The following is a 19,890-nucleotide window of genomic DNA, read 5'->3' on the forward strand; positions in this document are numbered from 1 at the left end:
CATGCCCAGCATGATGCTTCAGGCAAGTAGCTGTTAGCTACTGTTACTAAAGTATCAGCCCAATGCCTTCTTAGTGCAGCTGGCAGTGCATTGGTCTCATAAAATACCAGCCCAGGAGCAGCTCTGTAAGGAAGCCTCCTCTGACCACTGCCCTCAGCCCCCTGTATACAGTTGTTCATCTTCTGCCTCCTTCTTAACTTTGTTCTGTTCTGTTTCTTTCCACTGTGTATAAAATATCTGTTTGCAGTGTCTGCCTCCTCTGAATTCTGAGTTCCTTTAGGACAAGAATAGATTCATTCATTTTGTATCCTTGGTGCCCATCTTACTCAATATTGAAAGTGTATTTGCATGACTTAATTTCTATATGACCAACTAAAAAACTGACTACATGAAAGATGCATAAGCAACTGGACACCTAAAAAATAAATGGAGAAACAATATACAAGTGAATGAACAAATGGGTAAATAGATAAGAGATTAATAAAGAATTCAAGAAATTAGTGAATGAATTTTTAAAGTGGCCTTGCATGAATGAATGAAAATCACACAACAATTACCTGAGCCCGCTGTCCTCATCTGTGTGGGTTGGAGTCAACTGGTGTGCAACTGGAGTGTGAAAGGAATTTCTCTAATGCCAGTTAAAATTCTTGACAATTCAATGGTGACAATACTTTAATTTCAGGGTAATGCTGCAGCTTTATGACTTAGTAGTTTTATTTAATGTTCCAATTTAGCAAGAGATTATGCCGTCTGCCACCAGCCCAGAGAGAACACTTCAGAACTGGAGCCTTCAGTACTTACAGAGCCTCTCCTGAGCTCCACCTAAGTAATCAGCCTTCTAGAAGTCTCTATGGCCATTACATTTTGGTTGACAGCATAATATGAGAGGGAGAGAGAGAGAGGCACTGTGAAAAGCTTCCTTTATCTAAACTGTTGAACTAGTATTTTCAGCCAGTGTATTTTGAAAGCACTTCATTTATAGAAACTAAATTGTCATTCTGAAATATAAGCAACAATACAAGTATTATTTCAACTGATTAAACTGCTAGTGGGCCTCAGCATACATGTCATCCATGAGTGAGTCTCTACCAGATGATGATGCTTCTGTTATGAGAGGACACAGTTTTTGAATTCCTCCCCAGGATTAGCTAAGCCTGCCTTGCATAAAGATCCTGGGTATCTGAGGGAAGGGGAAAGTTGCAAGGGAGAAACACCTGAGTTTTCTTTCCATCTGTTCCATGACAGTGACTCGTGAGCAGTGCTTATATGTTAAGTCATTTAACTGATTACATGTCAACCATGAAGAACTGTCATTGTCCCTATCCATTTATGGAGAAACAGTCTCAGTATACACAATGAGGGTCTTGCTTATGGTTCCATAGAAGATAATTACAATAGATAACAATATCATAATTCACACAAGTAGCAAGTGTAGGCACTGTTTAAAATTATTTTAATTGATGTGTATTAACTCACATGTCTTCAACACCATGCCCTTTAACACTGATAAGCAATAAAAAACAGCTTCAAATTTACACAGATAGACAGAAATGGGTGAGGACACAGCCAGATGCGTGTTTTTAGAAGATCACTGTGACTTTATGTAAATTACAAGCCAGGGAGGGGAAAGTTAAAGACAGGGGCATATTGCATTACAAGTATATGAGATTATACACTTGTAAATTTCAAAGAAAATATCTAAACCACTTCTTTCTTTTCACTGGCTCATGAGTACCGGGCCAGAGCAAAGAATGGACTCCCAGGGATACAAAGCAGTGGAGGAAGGGCTGCTTCTCATGCTTTACTCCTCTGTAAGAAGCACAACATCCTTTTCTAGACAGCAGTAATCACTTCCTGTTTCTACAACTTTATAGTCTGGTTAATGTATTTGTGCAATGGAATTATTCCAGCTATACTACGGTGATGTATGTCGCACTACTTCAGTACCCAGTGTATATCAGCATAGTTATATGCAGTTTACAGTCAAAGGTCTTTTTGGCATCAGTGCTGCAGTGATCACCATAATAAAATGAAATATACTTGTGAATTTGAGCCTATTTTGTTCTTGTATAATGCTTTCATGTGTGTGTGTGTGTGTGTGTGTGTGTGTGTGTGTGTGTGCTGTGTTTTGGACTTGGAATGGTTTAGAATAGAAATCACCAGTAAGTTCCTTGCACAGAACTTTAGTACAAATGCACATGACACACACAAAAAAATTAGCTCTATTTATATTGCTTTATGGTACAGCTTTCAAAGATTGACAGTGTCCTATGAATTCTGGAGGGAAAGAAAAGTTTCCTAATGGCCTTATCCTATGATCTGGGCGATGTTCCTTTTCCCTAACTGACACACTTGTGCTCAGGCTGCAGGTTAATATCAAGGCCATTGCTCTGTCTTTGGGAAACAGGCTAACAATTTGGGCCTAGCCACGCGGACATGTTTCTTGCTTTCCATCAGTAGCTGGGATGATAATCTATTACCTGCAATCACCCTGCACAATTATGTGAAGGAATATTGGAGAGACCTCAATTGCAGTTTCTCTACCTACTCCATTATGCATGCTTTGATGAGTTTTAATGAAAACAGAGGCTTCTGCCAAAGTAGTGAAAAACGGAAGCATCATAATGACCAGGGTGATAAGATACAGAGACTTGAAAGGTGTTTGCAAATGGATTAGGAGCTGTTTAAAATGGAAAACAAGTTTTGCTTTAAAGATTTGCCTAAATGCTCCTTGCAAATACCTTGTAATGCCTGATGATTGCCCTAGGGGTCCACATAGGTGAAATTGGCATTGTATCTATCAAGATGGAAATAAATGTGTTTTTTAGCAGTTCTAGATAAATAATTTTGCATATAAATATGCAATGTTGCTCAAAAGAGGAAAAAGTGTGAATCTGAGCAATAAATATCTTTTAACATGTAGACAAGCTGTCCTGCTAACATTTAAAAGGACACAATGCAAACAGACTCGAACGAGTTTAAATGTTGAGCTCTAAGGAAAATCTTGTCAAACATCCTTATGCTTCCATTTCTACTCTATTTACAATGGAAGCTTCCTTTCAGAAAGGCTCATACAACTTCAGAAATCTCACAACACGCATGGAAGTGGTAAAATTTTACTGTTGTGCTTTACAGTGAGGATGACTTCCTAATCGCTAGGACCATTGTGAGAGTGAATGATGGCCTCACTAATAAGCACACCAGGACATTCCATTACTTGTTTTAGGACTATCAGAAAGGCAACCATTTTTATCATCTCCTTTTTTACTGACAAGAAAAACAAGATCCAGAAATGCTCAATGCCTTGTCTAAGGCCACATGGCTAGAATGTGCCAGGACTCAAGTTTGACCTCCAGAGTGACTCAAGATCACAAGCCCCTTCCTACCTACATTTGGAGAAAAATATTTATTTGCAAACGCTGGACAGCAATGAAAGGGCACCCAAGCGAAATGGAAGAGAGGGACATTTTTCATTCCTGAACCTACAGAGAAAGTTGCCAATAGTAAGGATCACTCAAGCCCAGTTAAGGTTAAGCAAGGAAACCTGTGTGCACTCTTGAGTTGGTAAGACAGAAGAATGGGGTTTTCTAATATTTTAGTCTCTTTACTTGGTGTAGTAAACAAGTCCCAACTGTTACTGATTTAATGGAACAGGGCCCAAGTCTAGGATCAGTTAGGAAGAGCAGAAAGGAGAAAAGAAGAGAAAGGGGAAAATGAGCTTTGGATTTGACACTGATTCCATGGTCCATTTATACTGAGTCCTGGAGAACATGTGTAAATGTAGATCCAAGGATTCATCACACCGTTTATTGATCCATTTTTCATTAACATACTAAAATACATGAGGCTGGGTGGCATAGAAAGAAAGGAGGTTTATTTACCTGACACTTGAGAGAAGTACTCAGCACCAGCTCTGGCAAAGGGCTGGTTGTGAACGTGTATATGTACGAGAGAAAGAATACATGGAGAAGGCAGAGCCAGAGAAATAGGGGTGGGGCTTGCTCTCTAATAACAACTCTCTTGTGAAAACTAACCAGAGTCCCATGAGAAGTGTCATCCCTTTGAAGGGCAGCATCTAAAATGAACCAATCACATCTCACTAGGCCATTTCCTGTCACCACACTGGGACTGAACCTCCAATTCATGGACACATTACTATAGTACACCCTGTCCCTTACCTTTAACTAAGAAACTCACAGTCTCATGGGAACCCAATAGTGAATGTTGATGGTCCTAATTCACTGCTATCAGTAGCATGTTGGAAATCTACAGAAGATGAGAAAAAAGCATATGGTGGGACATTCATCCCAGCCTGGGAATACTCACTAAGAATTCTCCAAAGAAACACGACTGATTGAAGTGTGCATGTATGAGTTTCTGTGTATGTGTGACAGCGTGACACAGAAAGAGAGAGAGAGAGAGACAGAGAGAGAGAGACAGAGAGACAGAGAGAGACAAAGAGGGAGAGAGAAAGAGAGAGAGGTGGAGAGACAGAGACAGAGAGAGAAACAGAAAGATGAGCAGAGGATGGAGGAGAGAGGGAGAGAGAGAGGTAGAGAGAGAACTGGATACACAGGTCTAGTATCTGCAGAATGTATCAGAAGGCTGGATACAGTAAGAATCGTTTTAGATCAAGTCCAAAGACGTTTGCTGACAGAATTCCTTCTTGTTCAGGATAAGCCAGTATTTGCTCTATTAAGGCATTCAATTGACTGCATGAGGTCCATCCACTTTACTCAAATCCACTCTTTAAAATGTTAGTCTCGAAAAACATCTTCACAGAAAATATTCAGGATAAAGTTTGACTAAATAATACGTCTCAGCAAGGATGACATAAACAATTAGATACTACACCAAGTAGAGACTAAAATATTAGAAAACCCCATTCTTCTGTCTTACCAACTCAAGAGTCTTACACCAGGATTTCAGGAGTTCACTCATTTTATTACTACCATGCCCTGCCTTTTCTTTGCTCCTGTCTTTGAATATATATTAGTCCAATACTAAGAACACCTTTATTTCCTTGCCTACAGGTCCCCTAATATCTATTTTTATCCAGTCAATCAATTCTGAGCTCCTCGATTCCTTTGTATCTCAAATGCAGCTGTTCCTGCTTGCCTGGTTAGACTGGAGCAGCAAGGATGACCACAAATTTCTACAACACTGCCTCAAATCATCTTCATCTATTCCAGCTTCTTACCACCAAACAGTGGCACTGCGCCCAGACATGCCTTTGGCAGACTATTACATTTTAGTGTGTCACAGTTTCTCCTAGTTGTCTTCTTAGCTCTTGGCTCAAGTTCTAGGTTGAGCAATTGCATACATTTTTGGATTTAGTTCATTCTCTAAATCTTTTTCACTGTGTGCTTTTGACATTTTTCTTAAATTTAGCCCCATTTTACATGGAAAGGGAAGTCCTGTCTGATTTGGGTTGAAACTTACTGAATAGATCTTTACTTCCTTTATTTATTTATTTTTTTTATGAATTACATTTACAGCTCCTACCCTCAGCCCTACCCTTGATCTTTGACAAATACTAATAATTTCCCTCACTCTTTAGATAGTCCTTCAAGCATATTGCTATGAATATCAGGAAAATTGTTAGTATTTATCAAAGGGCTAATAATGCATCTCAATGTGAAAAACCTAAGTTTAAACCCCAGCACCAAAAACAAACGAATAGAAAAAGAAGGGACTATGTGTATTCCTGCAGAAATTTACTCTTTATCGTCCTCATTCACTGCCATTCAATTTTGCATCCCCAGGCTGTGCACCCCTGATTTCCCATTCACATCTACTAGATGCTGTTTTCTCCAGATGCACATCTTTGGCCTGATGACATCTATTTGCAAGTATCTATAGATTTTTTAGGAGAAATTTCACAGGTATTTTCCAAGAATTCCAAATGGCCAAGGATCTGTAGTGAAGAGGCACAGAACATCCTCCTGGGCATGAACTCACTGGCAGCAGCTGCAAACAGGGAACACAGTGTTCCTACCTCCCTGCACTATTTGTGGTCCTTGTGTTATTGAAACTGAGAGAAAACCTTACTAACTTATTGTGCTTCATTTTATTTTAATTGGCTTTAAAAGTCATCAATTGCGGAGGTCACATAGCTAAATATCATATTAACTCCCATTAGTTTTACTATAGATCATACTTCAGCCTCCCCTAGACTTGCTATAGATTATGTCTCATTTCATAGCTCAAGATTTAGTGGTGGTGTAGAGTATTTTTCAGAATCTGCAGGCTGCTTTTATCTAGCTTAAACTGGCTGAAGCCACTAACCTTCCCTTAGGCCTGCATAAGTACCCAGTGAGTGACACTGGAAGGCCGAACTCTATTCTCAGATCATGCTAACACAGCCATTTTTCTGACAATGGCTCTTTAAGACCCTTGAAGTTGTCTGCTCATGCATAGACTTCAGATTGCTTCACTATTCCTTGCATCCAGGCACCTTACCAAGCCTTAGACTACCCAATTTCTTTATGCCATAAACAACCCTATTCCCAATCCTAGGAGCAGTGGATTTGAGACACACTTGGCTAGTTTATGAATAAACTCCTTCACCAAAACTAAACTTTTCAGGAACTGCATCTTTTCAGGATAGTGCATGATAGGAGAAACAGGCCTGCATCAATGATACTATCACCCCAGTTGCCACAGAGACGTGCAGAGAATAGTAAGTCTGCATTTCAGAAACCAGATGTGAGGGCACAAACATCTTTCTTTTTCCATTTCTTCCAATAACCAGCAACAACAAAAATTATAGGCATACTTTCACTGTTACTTTCACTTAAACAAAAACCTCAAGATACGCTTGCTGTAAGGGGCAGCCAAGACCATGCAAATGAGACTTATGAAACAATCCTGTCTTCTATATCCATGCATATACATTGTTTAGGAGAGTTTAACAGTTTTATACTATTTAATGTACATATTTAAACTTTGATATATATTTTAATGTAAATGGGAAAAGACTATACTTGGACACTAAAATTTAAATTCCCAATTTAAATACATGCATGGGTATATACGCATGTATAAGTCCCTAAAATGTTGTTTTGTACTTTACTTTTTCTCCAAACTTGCTACAATTGACATGCATTATTTTTAGAACAAAAAGAAAACACTGTTCTAAACTAACCACATGCAATGCAAAGTGTCCAATCAGTGATTCAACAATATTAATTAGTACTGTATCAGACATTCTACTTCGTTCCTGAGTCTTGACTAGTTGTTGCAGAACTTACTATCTTAAACAAGTCAAAAATTATCATGTTCTCTTTTCTTCTCTCCAAGATGGGGATGGAAGAGTATATGTGCCTCAGATTTTTGTTGTGAAAATTAAAATGGACAATGCTTGCAAACTTCTAGTGTAGCTCTTACAGATGTGCTTAGTAAGTGACAGTCACACCCCTACTCCCATGATGCTGCTTCATACCACGCACTCTTTATTCAATTCTTCTGGTGTGGACCAGATCCAATTTACATCAGAATCATTTGAAAAGCAGAAGGAAAGTGCATTCACTGTCTTAGAATATCCAAATGTGGAATGTCTACATTGTTAGCGATGATTCTTATATTAATTATATTTTGAAAGCAAATAAGATATACTGATAAACCTAGTCCTTGACCAGGTAGTTTAACATATATGTTACGAGAACCATGAAACAATTTCTATTAATATTATGAGGGTATTGAAAAGCAGCTACCATATATCCATTTTGGGAGGGATAAAGTATTATGAAAGCAGATCGAATTCCAGGTAACAAGATTGTCCTGCCGCAAAAGTTTGTGCCTTTATCCTCAGATAAGCAGATAACTAAGTGTCCTTAATTACCACTTCTGCCAATGATTTACTTGTATTTCTGCCTGCAACACTGCATGGTGGTGATTCTGATTTAACTGCCTCATTAATGATAATGACGATATCTGATATTTCCACATATCCTTGATGCCCATGATAAAGTCTGGCTGCAGAAATAGTTTCATAAATGTGAAACTCTATCTTACAAAGAACTCTGGGGCATAGGACTCAGTGAACCTTATAAGAGATTCCTACTTTCCTGTATGCACCTGATCTCTTCGAAGACCAGGCTTGGAACAGACAAGCCAAATATGTAGGTGTCTGTTAATAACATTCAAAATAGTAGGAGTGCTCACATAGCTGAAAGTTTAAATAATTACTATATTGAGACTTGGCACTGTGGGATTCTATTGCAGAGGGCATTGGTGATTACATGTCATTTCCAATCACTTATAATAAATTACCTCTTTCTGTGTCCTAAACTTAAGAAAGTAGTTATAAACTACTATGAGATTTTCAGGAAAACAAAAATAGCTCCCTTTTTTGATAGGCTTTTGCAGGGATAACCAGCCTGACCAGGTGCACAGTACGCAAAATTGCATTTAATATTCACAAATCCAGATTGGAAATCAACATTCCTACTTTACTAGTGAACAACTGAAGCTCAGAGTGAGTGAGAGACTGGATACACAGTCTTCTGTCTCAGGCATGAGTGGAGCTTTCCTGTTACTCCAGCTGACTCTGGGCTTCCAACTGATTTTTAAGCTTTTTTGTTGGTTTGTTTTCCTTTTCTTCATGTTTTGTGTGTTAAAAGAAAAAGTGTCCTTGGAAAGTTCTATAACAAATACTTGATCACTAAATCTTGGTTCGGTGAAACATTAAGAAGGCCATGAACAAGTTTTGGTTTCTGTCCCCTGAAAACAAACTACCTGATAGGTTTTAATCATTTACCAAAGTGCTACCCCTGATAAAGTCGGTCTTTAAATTTTTATCCTCATAGGTACCCCTTTCAGTGAATTGCCTTTGCTTCTCACCACACCAGTGGAAATGCTATGCCCTTACCAGTGATATTGCAGTATACGCGCAGGGGTCTGAGGGGCCCGCTGCCATCGGAGTCCACGTAGAAGAACCCAGCTGTGTTCCCTCGATGCCTGTAGACCTCACAGGATTGCTCGTAGATGGCTGGAAAGACAGGAAGGCAGCAGAGAGGAAACTTTGGTGGACTATTCACATCACTCTGGAGGGATCAGAACTTCTTAATTATGTTTATTTATGTTTTTTCCCATGCCTTTACAAACCAATGTCCCGGTACTTGATGAATCACATCTTCTCTTTAGCTTACCTCATTGATGCTTCTAAACCCAGCTTTGGGGTTACACACTTTCCCAGTCTCCCTCACCTTTCCATGCATCTCCTTTTTGCTGATTTACATGCCCTTCCTCTCTGCCCCTCATAAATTGAGCTAGGATCACCGGTACACTAGTCTGCCCCTTGAAGATGCTGTAAGAGCACTGGCCAAGTTTTGTTCTACACTGTATCACAGCATCTAATGGGGCTCTGTGCTTAGCATAGGCTCAACAAATATTTGAGTAATTTAAAAAGCCACATATATACAATTGTGCCTTTATATTAATTAAATCTAAGAACCCCTTATTTCTGGATATTTATGCTTGTGTCAGTAACTAACACAGAGTATAACTAAGCTCAATATATTTTTAGGTAACATTGACTAATTTCCTAACACATGCCAAGAGATGTAGATGAGAGAACAGAACCAAGGGTAAGACAGCAACTCGGTGCCCTGAAATCTTATAGCCTAGGTGATAACTACAGAGGTCTCTGGCTGATCAGGTAAGGCAGACACAGGTATCTTGAAACAGGGGCTTTCAATGATCTGTGGATTGGAGAGAGCTATAATTTTCACTAAATCATCATGAATAGATTTGTAGACACGCAAAGGAGCATCTGTTGTTTTATGCATAAAGAAAATAAAATACTTGGTATTTCTGACAAAATCTCACAATTCAAAGAAGCAGTTATATATGCAATTGTATCACTCACCTATGCTTAAAATACCTGGTGGCTTCTAAAATTCTTACACAGCTCCTGCCTCTTATGACAAATGCCCCATCCCACAGATGTGACGGTGTGGTTTATCATGATCAAGTGTGAGGCTGGGAACCTCAAATAATTCATTACAGTAAAGTTCTGAAGCCAGGAAAGGTTTGACTTTTTATAAATTAAAGTGAATTCAAGGTTACACTTGAACTCATGGCAATTTCTCTTGCATTCTTGGATGCTTTCTAAAGGAAGAGGTAAATGAGCATGTCACCATTTGTGGTATGTATACTGAGCTTAACATACAGCTCATTTACGGTTGCCAATATCAGGTTTACTGAACATAAAAACACACTTGTGATGCATGGGAAAGTTGACTCTTCCCTATGTGGTCCTCTCTAGTTCCTCCCACAGTGACAACCACATGGAAGGAGCTAGAATTGTCTCATAAAGGGTAAACACTGCCCAGGCCACATGTAGACGGTAGCATAACACTGGATAGCACAAACCCCAGAACCAAGCTGGTTACTGGAACTACCACTTATGAGGTGGGGTAGCCTGGGCATGCTGCTTACTATGCTGAACACCGTCTTGGATGACTGCTGCTTCAGTCATCCTGGTATTCATGTCCTATTCATAAATCTATCCTTATCTCCTGAGTAAGCTGTGCTTATTCATCGCTCTAACAGATAGACTATGCAGAAAGGATAGAAAGGATAGTCCAATATTAGACTATAAAAGATTGTGGACCCTGTCTTACCACTGCATCACTTCCCATGGTAAAAGTCAACAGCCACCTCTGATTGTGCTTGCTAAGACACCCATGTGGGTGAGCTTGGGAGCTTCTGCAGTGTCACATGAGTCAGAGCACGGAGGAAGATGCCCACAGGCAAGGCTGGAAATGACTGCAGGTATATCAATATCTATCCCAGTTGCAGGAAAGCCCAACCCCACTAAAATATTACAGGCCCAGAGAAGCTATGAAACAATACTTGGTATGGTTTCTACATGCTAAGTTTTGCAGAAAGTCACCATAATACAACACTAATCGTCTCTCAAAGCATGAAATTATGCACCATGCTGTTGATCTAAAAAGAGCCTATTTCATACTGTACTTCTAAAGTGTCACAGTGATAATCCACTTACGGTACTTTGAAATCACTTGGTAAATATCAACTACTATTGAAATGATACCATAGATCCACACCATGTTATCTGTTCTTTTCATTACATCTTTACTTGATTTTTTTCTCTTTACATCACATATCACAAGATTTGTTATGAAAAACCCGCTAACTCCTATCTCCCTTCTCACAGTGATGATGACTTTGAAAGTTTAGTTTATTACTTTGGAAATGACAATTTAAATAGTGTATCTATACAGTTGCATCTTAAAAAGTTCATTTTCACTCATGTGTTTCATTACTGTTATGGAAAATGATGCCTTCACCCTTTTTAATTCTTCTCTAAAATATAGAGAGCTTTACATTCTTGCATCCTCTAACAGAAGGGTATTGTAATTAACAACCACCTTACTCTCTCATCTGTTTCTGAACAAGCAAAACTATATGAAAATTCAATAATTTAATGGTAAATGCACTAACAAAGATCTCAAATATCTCCATGATAATCATATTGAAATTAACCATAAATTAATACCATTTGGGGTGAGAGAGAAAAAGAATATGTACCTAAGGAAAAAGATAAAATTTAGATCTTTCCAAAAGTTTTTCTATTTTGAACTTTGAAACCATGCAAACATTTTAGCATTAAAAACAAAATGATATATAATAAGAAAGTAATCCTCTTTCCAAAAGTTTTTCTATTTTGAACTTTGAAACCATGCAAACATTTTAGCATTAAAAACAAAATTATATATAATAAGAAAGTAATCCCTAAGCTTAAGAGGAAATGAAAATTTTAACTAGAAATTATTTCAATCAATATTGAGATTTTAGTATTTTCTGAAGTTTTATCAGATCTATATTCTTGGTGTTCCAGTTAACTGTTAGTTCATAAAAACAAAGCCACACACAAAATGAGACACTCCAATTTTGATTTTTTAAAAAATTTGTGATTATTCTGGAAGTCAACAATTTAGGCTGAGCTCAGTGGGTAGTTTACACCTGGTCAGAGGATGTGCGAGGTTCTAGAGTCCACAGTGGGCTCAGCAGGACGCCCTGACAACAGAGGAGGTGACTGTTCTTTGGCATGTGGTCTTGCGTGCTCTGTGAGGCACACACGGCAAAGACCCCAGACCTGCCAGCCTCTGCCTGAGTGATGCTTGAGAGTGCTCTGTGGTGCGAAGCACTGAGCCAGTCTCAGCATATACCACGCAGGCCAAAGATCTGAATGGAAAGGAGGAAACTTCAGAGTCACAATGGTGTCAGTGTCTGGATTCACTGAGCAGAACCACAATGCTGGGTGATGTGAACCTAAAAGAAATGTGTTTTCCTAAGCCATTGAGATTCTGGGGACATTTGTTTCCTTGTTTAGCCTACTGGTCAAAATATACTTGCTCCTTTCCTTTAACTGTGTCTGTTAACAAGACAGCCATATGGACTAAGTCTGGTGGTAAGCATTGCTACTTAGAAATACAAAAAATGAGTTCCTGTATATCAATATTCTACCCAAAGACAAAGTAGCGTGAGTGATTACTCTGATTCCATAACTGTGCTATGTAATCCGGGTCTCGAAATATTCCACAGATCCCTATATGTTAAAGGTTTTATCCTCAGGACAGCACAGGGAAGTGAAGAAAACTTTGGGAAGAAGGCAGAGTGAAAGGCTTTGGGGTTTTGGAGGTGAACACTTGAAGCAGGAGTAACACTGAAAGAAAAAGCTAGTAAACAATTGTGTTAGGTCAACAAAAAATAAATTTTTTATCATAAACGATAACATGCACAGAAAGTGCAAAAATTAACTCAACAGTCTGAGTGTGTAGCATCGATGTAAACTCATTATTTCATTGTTTTAAATGATGTGATAGCTTCACATTTGGCTTAGTGAAAGTGCTGGAAGCCATGACAACACAGTGGCTTCTAAAGATACTGAGGCATGAGTGCTTTACTGGGTCCATGTTTGAGAATGGAAATTACAGGATGAGATTCAAATGCATTGTCTGGCCTGAAAACCAAAAACTTTATTAAAAATTTAGTAAATTACATTTTCTAAAAATGTAAAAATGACACAGCAACCAATTTTATATAGCAATTAGGGCTTCAAAAAGGATAGTCATTGCAATTATAAAATATATGTAGCTGTTCCTATCATCTATTTATCTATCCTCTATCATCTAGCTATCTAGCTAGCTGTCTATCTATCATCTAATCAGCTATCTCAATTCATCTCCTCTATCTCATCTATTCAAGTCCTGATCACCTCTAGAGTTCATTAGTGTATAAACTCATGTAAGGGAAATTGGAAGGAATACAGATCTTATCCTGTTTTTTCCTTTTTTTTTTTTTTTTGTATTAAGTGTGTTCGAGAGTGACCTAAAAGTCTATTGAAATATATTTAGAGAATAATCAAGGCTATAACATACAGAAGGAACACAGCACTACTCTCTTACCTATCTACAGAGGATTCACACAAGACTTTGAGTAGATGCTTGGATCCATGGATAGTACTCAGCCCTACATATGCAATGTCCTCTCCTGAACAAACACAACTAAGATAAAGCTTAATTTATAAATTAGTCACAGTAAAAAATGACAAAAATAACCAGTAATAAAATGTGATTTTATAACTTGCACAACATGTTTTAATAAATGTAATGCAAGACAACAAGAAAAATTAAGGATAAGTTTTCCAAAGTTACACTAAAAATATTTTTAGTTTTGGTTGGATATGTTTGGTTTGATAGGTTTTACATGATAAAAAGGTTCTCTTGGTTGAAGAATTACGTACAAATTCTGTATTTGCAGTGAAGACATAGGCACAGTACTTATTTTTAAATTACTCCATGAAAATAAGTTAGGATATTAGAAACAAGAATGATAGGGGATTGATAGCTGTTTACCCTGGGTGAAGGGCACAAAGGGGACAATAATGCAATTTTATTTTTCGTAAATTTGAAAACATCACTAATCATATTTTTAAATATTTAGGAATTTCAGGTGTTCAGTGGATTTCAGTGCCTTTTCAAAATTATTGTCTGAGTTCTTCCATGCTGCTGATCCCCATCTGGCCACAGCAGCTTCTCTACCACGTTCCTGACTGCCGCCCAGGGCCAGCCCTCTGAAAGTGGCCTCTCCATTCACCAGGCTCCCTGAGACCCAGCAGCTCTTGAGTGCGCAGTGGTCCACATTTGCTTAATGGCCAAGCAGTATTCCACGGCAAGGAATTTGTTAAGTCATTGACTCACTGAAGAACATCTGAGTCACTTCCAGTTTTAGGGCATTTTAAAGCTCTAGTATTATTCTTTGACTATATTCTTTATTATCAGATAAGTTGTGATTGGTTGGTGTAATATTTAATGCCCCTGAGAATACTGATCATCTTACAGTTTCTCAGAAACTTTTTTCTTTAAGTAAAGACCACCTCCAAATTTTATGCAGTTGTTTATTAGCTTTGTTTGTTCTTTGTATTTATTTCTTATTTATTTTGGGGGCTTCTCCCTCATTCTCCTGGTCCTGCTCTTTCTCCTCTTCTTACCCCTCCATATGATAATTTTCTGGAATATCAAGATATCTTTTGCTGTTTTATATTTACTTAACTGCAGTGTGAAATACTGACTGATAGCGCTAAATGTTTATTCTTTCCCTTTCAAGGGCTTTAAGGCAGTGTTAAATCATTTAGAATTATTTTTACATGAATTTAGAGAAACTGAATATAACTGGTTATATTCAATCCACAAAGTGTTGTAAGAAGTATAATGTTTTCATTTGTTTCCTACACTGCTTAACATATTATTCAGTGGGATACGAAAATTTTGTATACGATGAAGGCAGCAACTCAACTCAGAAAAAAATAGGATAGTTTAATAAGTAATACTGGGGGCTGGGGATTTAGCTCAGTGGCATAAGCACCTGCCTTGCAAGCAGGTGGTCATGAGTTTGATCCCCTTACTGATAAAAATGAAAAAGACAAAAAAAAAAGTAATATTGTGATTACTGAAAAGCCATATAGGAAACGAAAAAATGGATCTACTTCTCATGCTGTATACCAGAATCCAATTACAAATGAATCACATATTTAAATCTCACAAAACAAAATACATATTTAGGTATGAGAAGAAAGCAAGATGGGATTTCTTTGCAACCCAGACATAGCAAAAATCCAAACATAACAAAAAATACAGATAAACTTACTTATACAAAAATGAACAAAGAAGAAGAAAACTATTTATAGTAAAGAAATGTGCGTGTCTGTGAAATCTCAAAGTCATAGAAAATCTAAACATAGACTGAAGGAATATCTAGGCAAGTTACATTTATGTTTTATTCCAGCAATCCTGTTTTTACTGATCTAGTACAATAAACTTTGGTAGAAAATGTGAAAAGAAAGAAAAAAAACATGAAGCTTTTCTTCACACTGTTATTTGTACTAGAAAAGAGAGAACTCCTCCAACGCATCCACCAGCAGAACAGTGAGCAAGCCCTGCAGCACATTGGCTGTGGCTTAGCTTTGCAAAGAAGGGGCGCGTGACTGAACATAAATCACAACAAAAATGCAAGGCTTTTAAAAAAGCGAAGTGGAGAAAAGCAGGCATGATATGGAAATACTTATCAAAGAACGAATTTTCTATTTATATGTTGAAAACAATAATATTTCCTAAAAACATGGTTACATATAGGGTGAAGGAAGGGAATGGAGGGGTGGGAATACTAGAAAGACTTGCTTGAATATGGTGTTTTCCTGGTTTTACTTGGGAATCATGCAAATATTTTATATAATCATAAACTTATCTTTCTTTCTGTATAGGTTATGGAGACACTACAAACACTACCCAAGTGGAAACTAATCTTTAGCAGCAAAGGAGGAGTCTCTATATGGGTGTGGGTGTAGCTAGATGCTTCTTGGAAAATAACATGGGCACAAACGCGCAGCTGGGTGGCCTGACAATGCATCAGGTCTGATAGTAAAGAACGTGCATTCCAGCATCTCTTCTTCCACAAAGCTTTCCTGCATCCAACTTTGATATATGGACAGTTTTCCTTTCTGTTTCAATCCTCGCATAGCACAGTCCATGAATTTACTAGTTTATGTCCCGTTAGGCCATAAATTCTGAAAGTGCAGAGAATTTTCTCTAAATCGAAAGGTGTACATTTTTATAAATATTAGCTGAACATCTCCATTTCTTGAAGGTGAACTGAAGAAAATAAAAAGATCCCATGACGATTTTCTTTGTTCTCTATAATACTAGTAGAGTTCAAGCCAAAGGGACTTCCATCAGCTGATAGGTCAGCCACAAGTTCTAAATCAGCTCTCTAGGGCAGTCATGGCGCCCTCTATGGGGAAGATGTCAACGTGAATGAAAAACAGCAGTGAAGCTGCACCAACGCCAAGGTGTGCTCCATTAACAACTGTGAAAAGGAAACTTAGTGCTGTATTACAGACTCTGCTAGTAGGAGGACATGCAGAGGTATGTGTACCCAGTGAAAAGGACAGAGGTAGGCCCACCAGGACTCTATAGAATACATTTTATATTAATCGGGACAGATGCATAATGTAGTTGGACAGAGCAGATGGATCAGTGTTTTCATATTTGAGGAAAATAGTCTGAATATAGTCTGGCAGCTAATTTATTGCCTAAGGTGCAATTTGAAATGTCCTTGTGATGCTCACTCTCATTAAAGATAATGATAGTATTCAGACAGCAAAATAGTTTTATTTAGACCTCACCTTTTCAAGTACCAAGGTCAGAGCTACAATTTTTTCTGCTCTGCCATTTATATTCGTATTGCAAAACTATGGAAACAGATAAGAAACTTACTCAGTACATATTTTAAAGCCTTAAAAATGTTTCAGTCCTTTCCTTGCTCCCTGTGTTCTCACCAATATAATATTTACCACATGATAACAATTAGTTACAGATTTACATACACAGCCTACAGACATAAATAAGATCAAATTAATTCTAGTAATTAAGTAAATGCTTGGGAGGCATTTTGCATTTAGCAGTCATTTATTTAATTAAATTTATCAAATCCCTTGTGCAGTAAGTTTGCAGGACTTTGCCCTGGCCTTGTTTTAGTACAGAAAGGAAAAAAAAAGATATATTAAAACTAATAGGATCACTGAAATTAGCTCAAAAAAACATGTCAGGGGATTAAATCAGAAAATAGATCTTTTGATGTCCCAGGTTGCTTGTAGCTAGTACAGGCTGGAAATAGATATAGGTTCTGTAACATTTTCCCTAATATAAGGAGGTTAGTGGAAATGGAACTAGATTAGTGGCTGGTAGGTATTAAATGGGACATGAGAGGGGTATGCGGCACTGAGGGGGTATACCTGATGGTATTGGTAATTACACAACACACTAGCCAGATGTCATCTGACTCAGGGGTGAACCGAAGGGCCTTTCTTACCCACTAATGTGTCTCCCCCAAGGCCTGCGACTGCATTTCATGATTATCTTAGGAATCACTGGGGCTTATACCCAGTCATCACAGTGAACTACATATCCACCCTCTTTTAGCAATTTTTATTTTGAAACAAATTTTCGCTAAGTCACTAAATATCCCAGGCAAGGCTGGAACTTTTGACCCTTCTGCTTCAGCCTCTTTGGAGGCTGGGGTTGCTGTCACATGCAATTACACCTAGGCTGTAGGTCCCTTTCAAAAGAGCTCAGGCCAGGTGCATCAAAGACCACCCACATAGGAGGCTGAAGCTTGGATCATTGGACCCCAGAAATCTGTGAACAGTCTTAGCCACATAGGTAAGACTCTTATCTCTCAAGAGAAACTTAAGAAGAAGAAAACAACAAGGCCTGCACATGGTCATTGCCAGCTGAATGCACATTATAACTTGAAGACAAATCTTACACAGCTCTTCCAGGATTTCACATCAAGAAAATATAGGACAAAGTGTTATTTTCTTCTAAGTAAAGAAGTTTTCAAATTAATGCAGCATTATGATAAGAGTGATGGCTCTAACATATCTATGATGGTGACTCAAATATTCATTTCAAATTTCATAAAGATCTTACACAATTGGAGGCCATTCTGTAGTCGGGTATCAGAAAGGAAGAGAGGAAACCACCTGGAGCAAGGAAATGGTGATGTGGCAGATCAATTCTGCACACCACATGGAGTTTAAGGATAGAAGGGTTACCTATGCACACTGTAGTTAGCATCTATTTGTTACAATTAATGCCATAGCTTCTGCTTTGGTCACACCTTTCAGAAATTCTCTAGACAGATCTCCTCTGAAACTACAAAAACAAAAGAGGCACAAGAAAAAAAGAAAGAAATTTGTCAACAGAACAGGATCTTGACTGGTCGGAACACATCCACCAGTCAGCAAAAATAATATCCTACCTCAGGCATGGTACATTCTACCCACACTACTCTTGGCCACCCAAAGTGCATATGTAATACGATTTTGAGAGACATTTCAATATCAGGATCTCCAACAAACATTTACAAATATTCTAGTGTTCCCAGTCATTAGCTTTCTGGACACCTCTGCCCTTAGCCTTAGGAGCTTTCCAGGGTTCCTAGGCAACCCAGCCTCATAACTGCTTCATAGCATTGCCCACAGCAGTATCAAAAATGAAAACTTTACATTGCTGTAGTTCTTAACCACTTAAACGTTTGATGTTTTAATTGATATATAATGTCAGTCTTTATGGTCACAATGCAATACTTCAGTGTCACAATATTTAACTCCTGGGAACTGCTGCATTGGATAAAATCACTCATTCTTACATTTGCTTCAGGTCTCTACTTGATAACATCAACCCATCCTTAAACTGAGAGGGGAAAAGTACAGGAGAAAAGATAAATAGTAAAAAAGTAGACAAAGTAACTCTTATGGAAACCAGAAGGTGATGACTATTTTACTCTGCATTTTAAAGTTAAAAAAAAATCAGTCAATCAATCAATCAAAATTAAAGCAACAACATCTGACACTCAGAGAGATAACCTTCATCCCAGTGTCTGCTCCTGGGATGGCAGTGACATGGCTCAGTTGGCCTTGGGAAAGCTCACCAGGACTCGGCGACCCTCAATCATGTCAGCCTTGCCGTCTTACATGAAATAAAATCTCACCAATGCAGAAGACTTGCACATTGTGAACAGATCTGATGATTAGTACTAATTACTCACTGACTCATGCAACTATAAAATAGGCTCCAAAGATAAAATGATACAGCTCACCCAGCCATCTATGGCCATGCTATTAAAATTACCACATGGTGAGCAGGGAGTCAGTGAAGATTTTAAATTCTTTTCCCCAGGTCAGACAGAATGAGATACTGAGCCACTGACCCTCTTACAGCTCCTGCTGTACCACACACTGGCCCTACTTTCCATCACAGAGACTCATCAAATTGCCCCATTGGAAACAGCTAGCTTGGACTTCTCTGCTTCTTAAGCGTACTCTTGACTTCACAGCCATATGCTGGTGACCTTGCAAGGGTCAAAATAGAGAAGCGCTTAAACCAAGAAACTTTCACTTAAACTCCTGGATTTGCTACTTGGGAATTTTATAATCTCGGCCTTATTATTTTAAATTTCCATTTTCTTAGAAAGGAATGCTGAAAGAACTAATTCAGAAGGTTTGAAATGAATGTCTAAACTAACTCCACAGTAAGTATTCAAAAAGAGTTTTGATCCTTTTTGTTCCTCCTCTATGCCAAAGTTACTTTACCTGTATTCAAAAAATGTTGGTTGAGTTGGGTGTGTTGTTACACACCTGTAATCCCAGGCCTCTGGAGACTGAAACAGGAGGATAGCTTGAATTGGAAGTCAGTCTAGGGTAAGCAGTGAGTTCAAGGCCAGCCTAGGTTAGATAGAAAGACCTTGTCCCAAAGCAACCTGTAAAAAGTGTTGGCTGACAACTATTTGGCCCAGAAT

At 38.2% G+C, this 19,890-nt stretch overlaps 1 protein-coding gene across 3 annotated transcripts in view; it reads right to left on the minus strand.

The window, feature by feature from the left end:
* Nucleotides 1–19,890, minus strand: part of Cntnap5 (contactin associated protein family member 5) — a 779,115-nt gene that overhangs the window by 272,018 nt on the left and 487,207 nt on the right. For all 3 annotated transcript variants that reach the window (XM_063258867.1, XM_063258866.1, XM_063258868.1), the window contains one exon: nucleotides 8,873–8,992. In XM_063258867.1, the coding sequence (XP_063114937.1) occupies nucleotides 8,873–8,992 (120 nt within the window). The remainder of the gene's footprint in view (nucleotides 1–8,872; nucleotides 8,993–19,890) is intronic.

This window comes from Cavia porcellus, unplaced genomic scaffold (genome assembly GCF_034190915.1).
Source record: "Cavia porcellus strain 051 isolate PalLab524CR breed Dunkin Hartley unplaced genomic scaffold, mCavPor4.1 scaffold_12, whole genome shotgun sequence".
NCBI classification, from domain to species: Eukaryota; Metazoa; Chordata; class Mammalia; order Rodentia; family Caviidae; genus Cavia; species Cavia porcellus.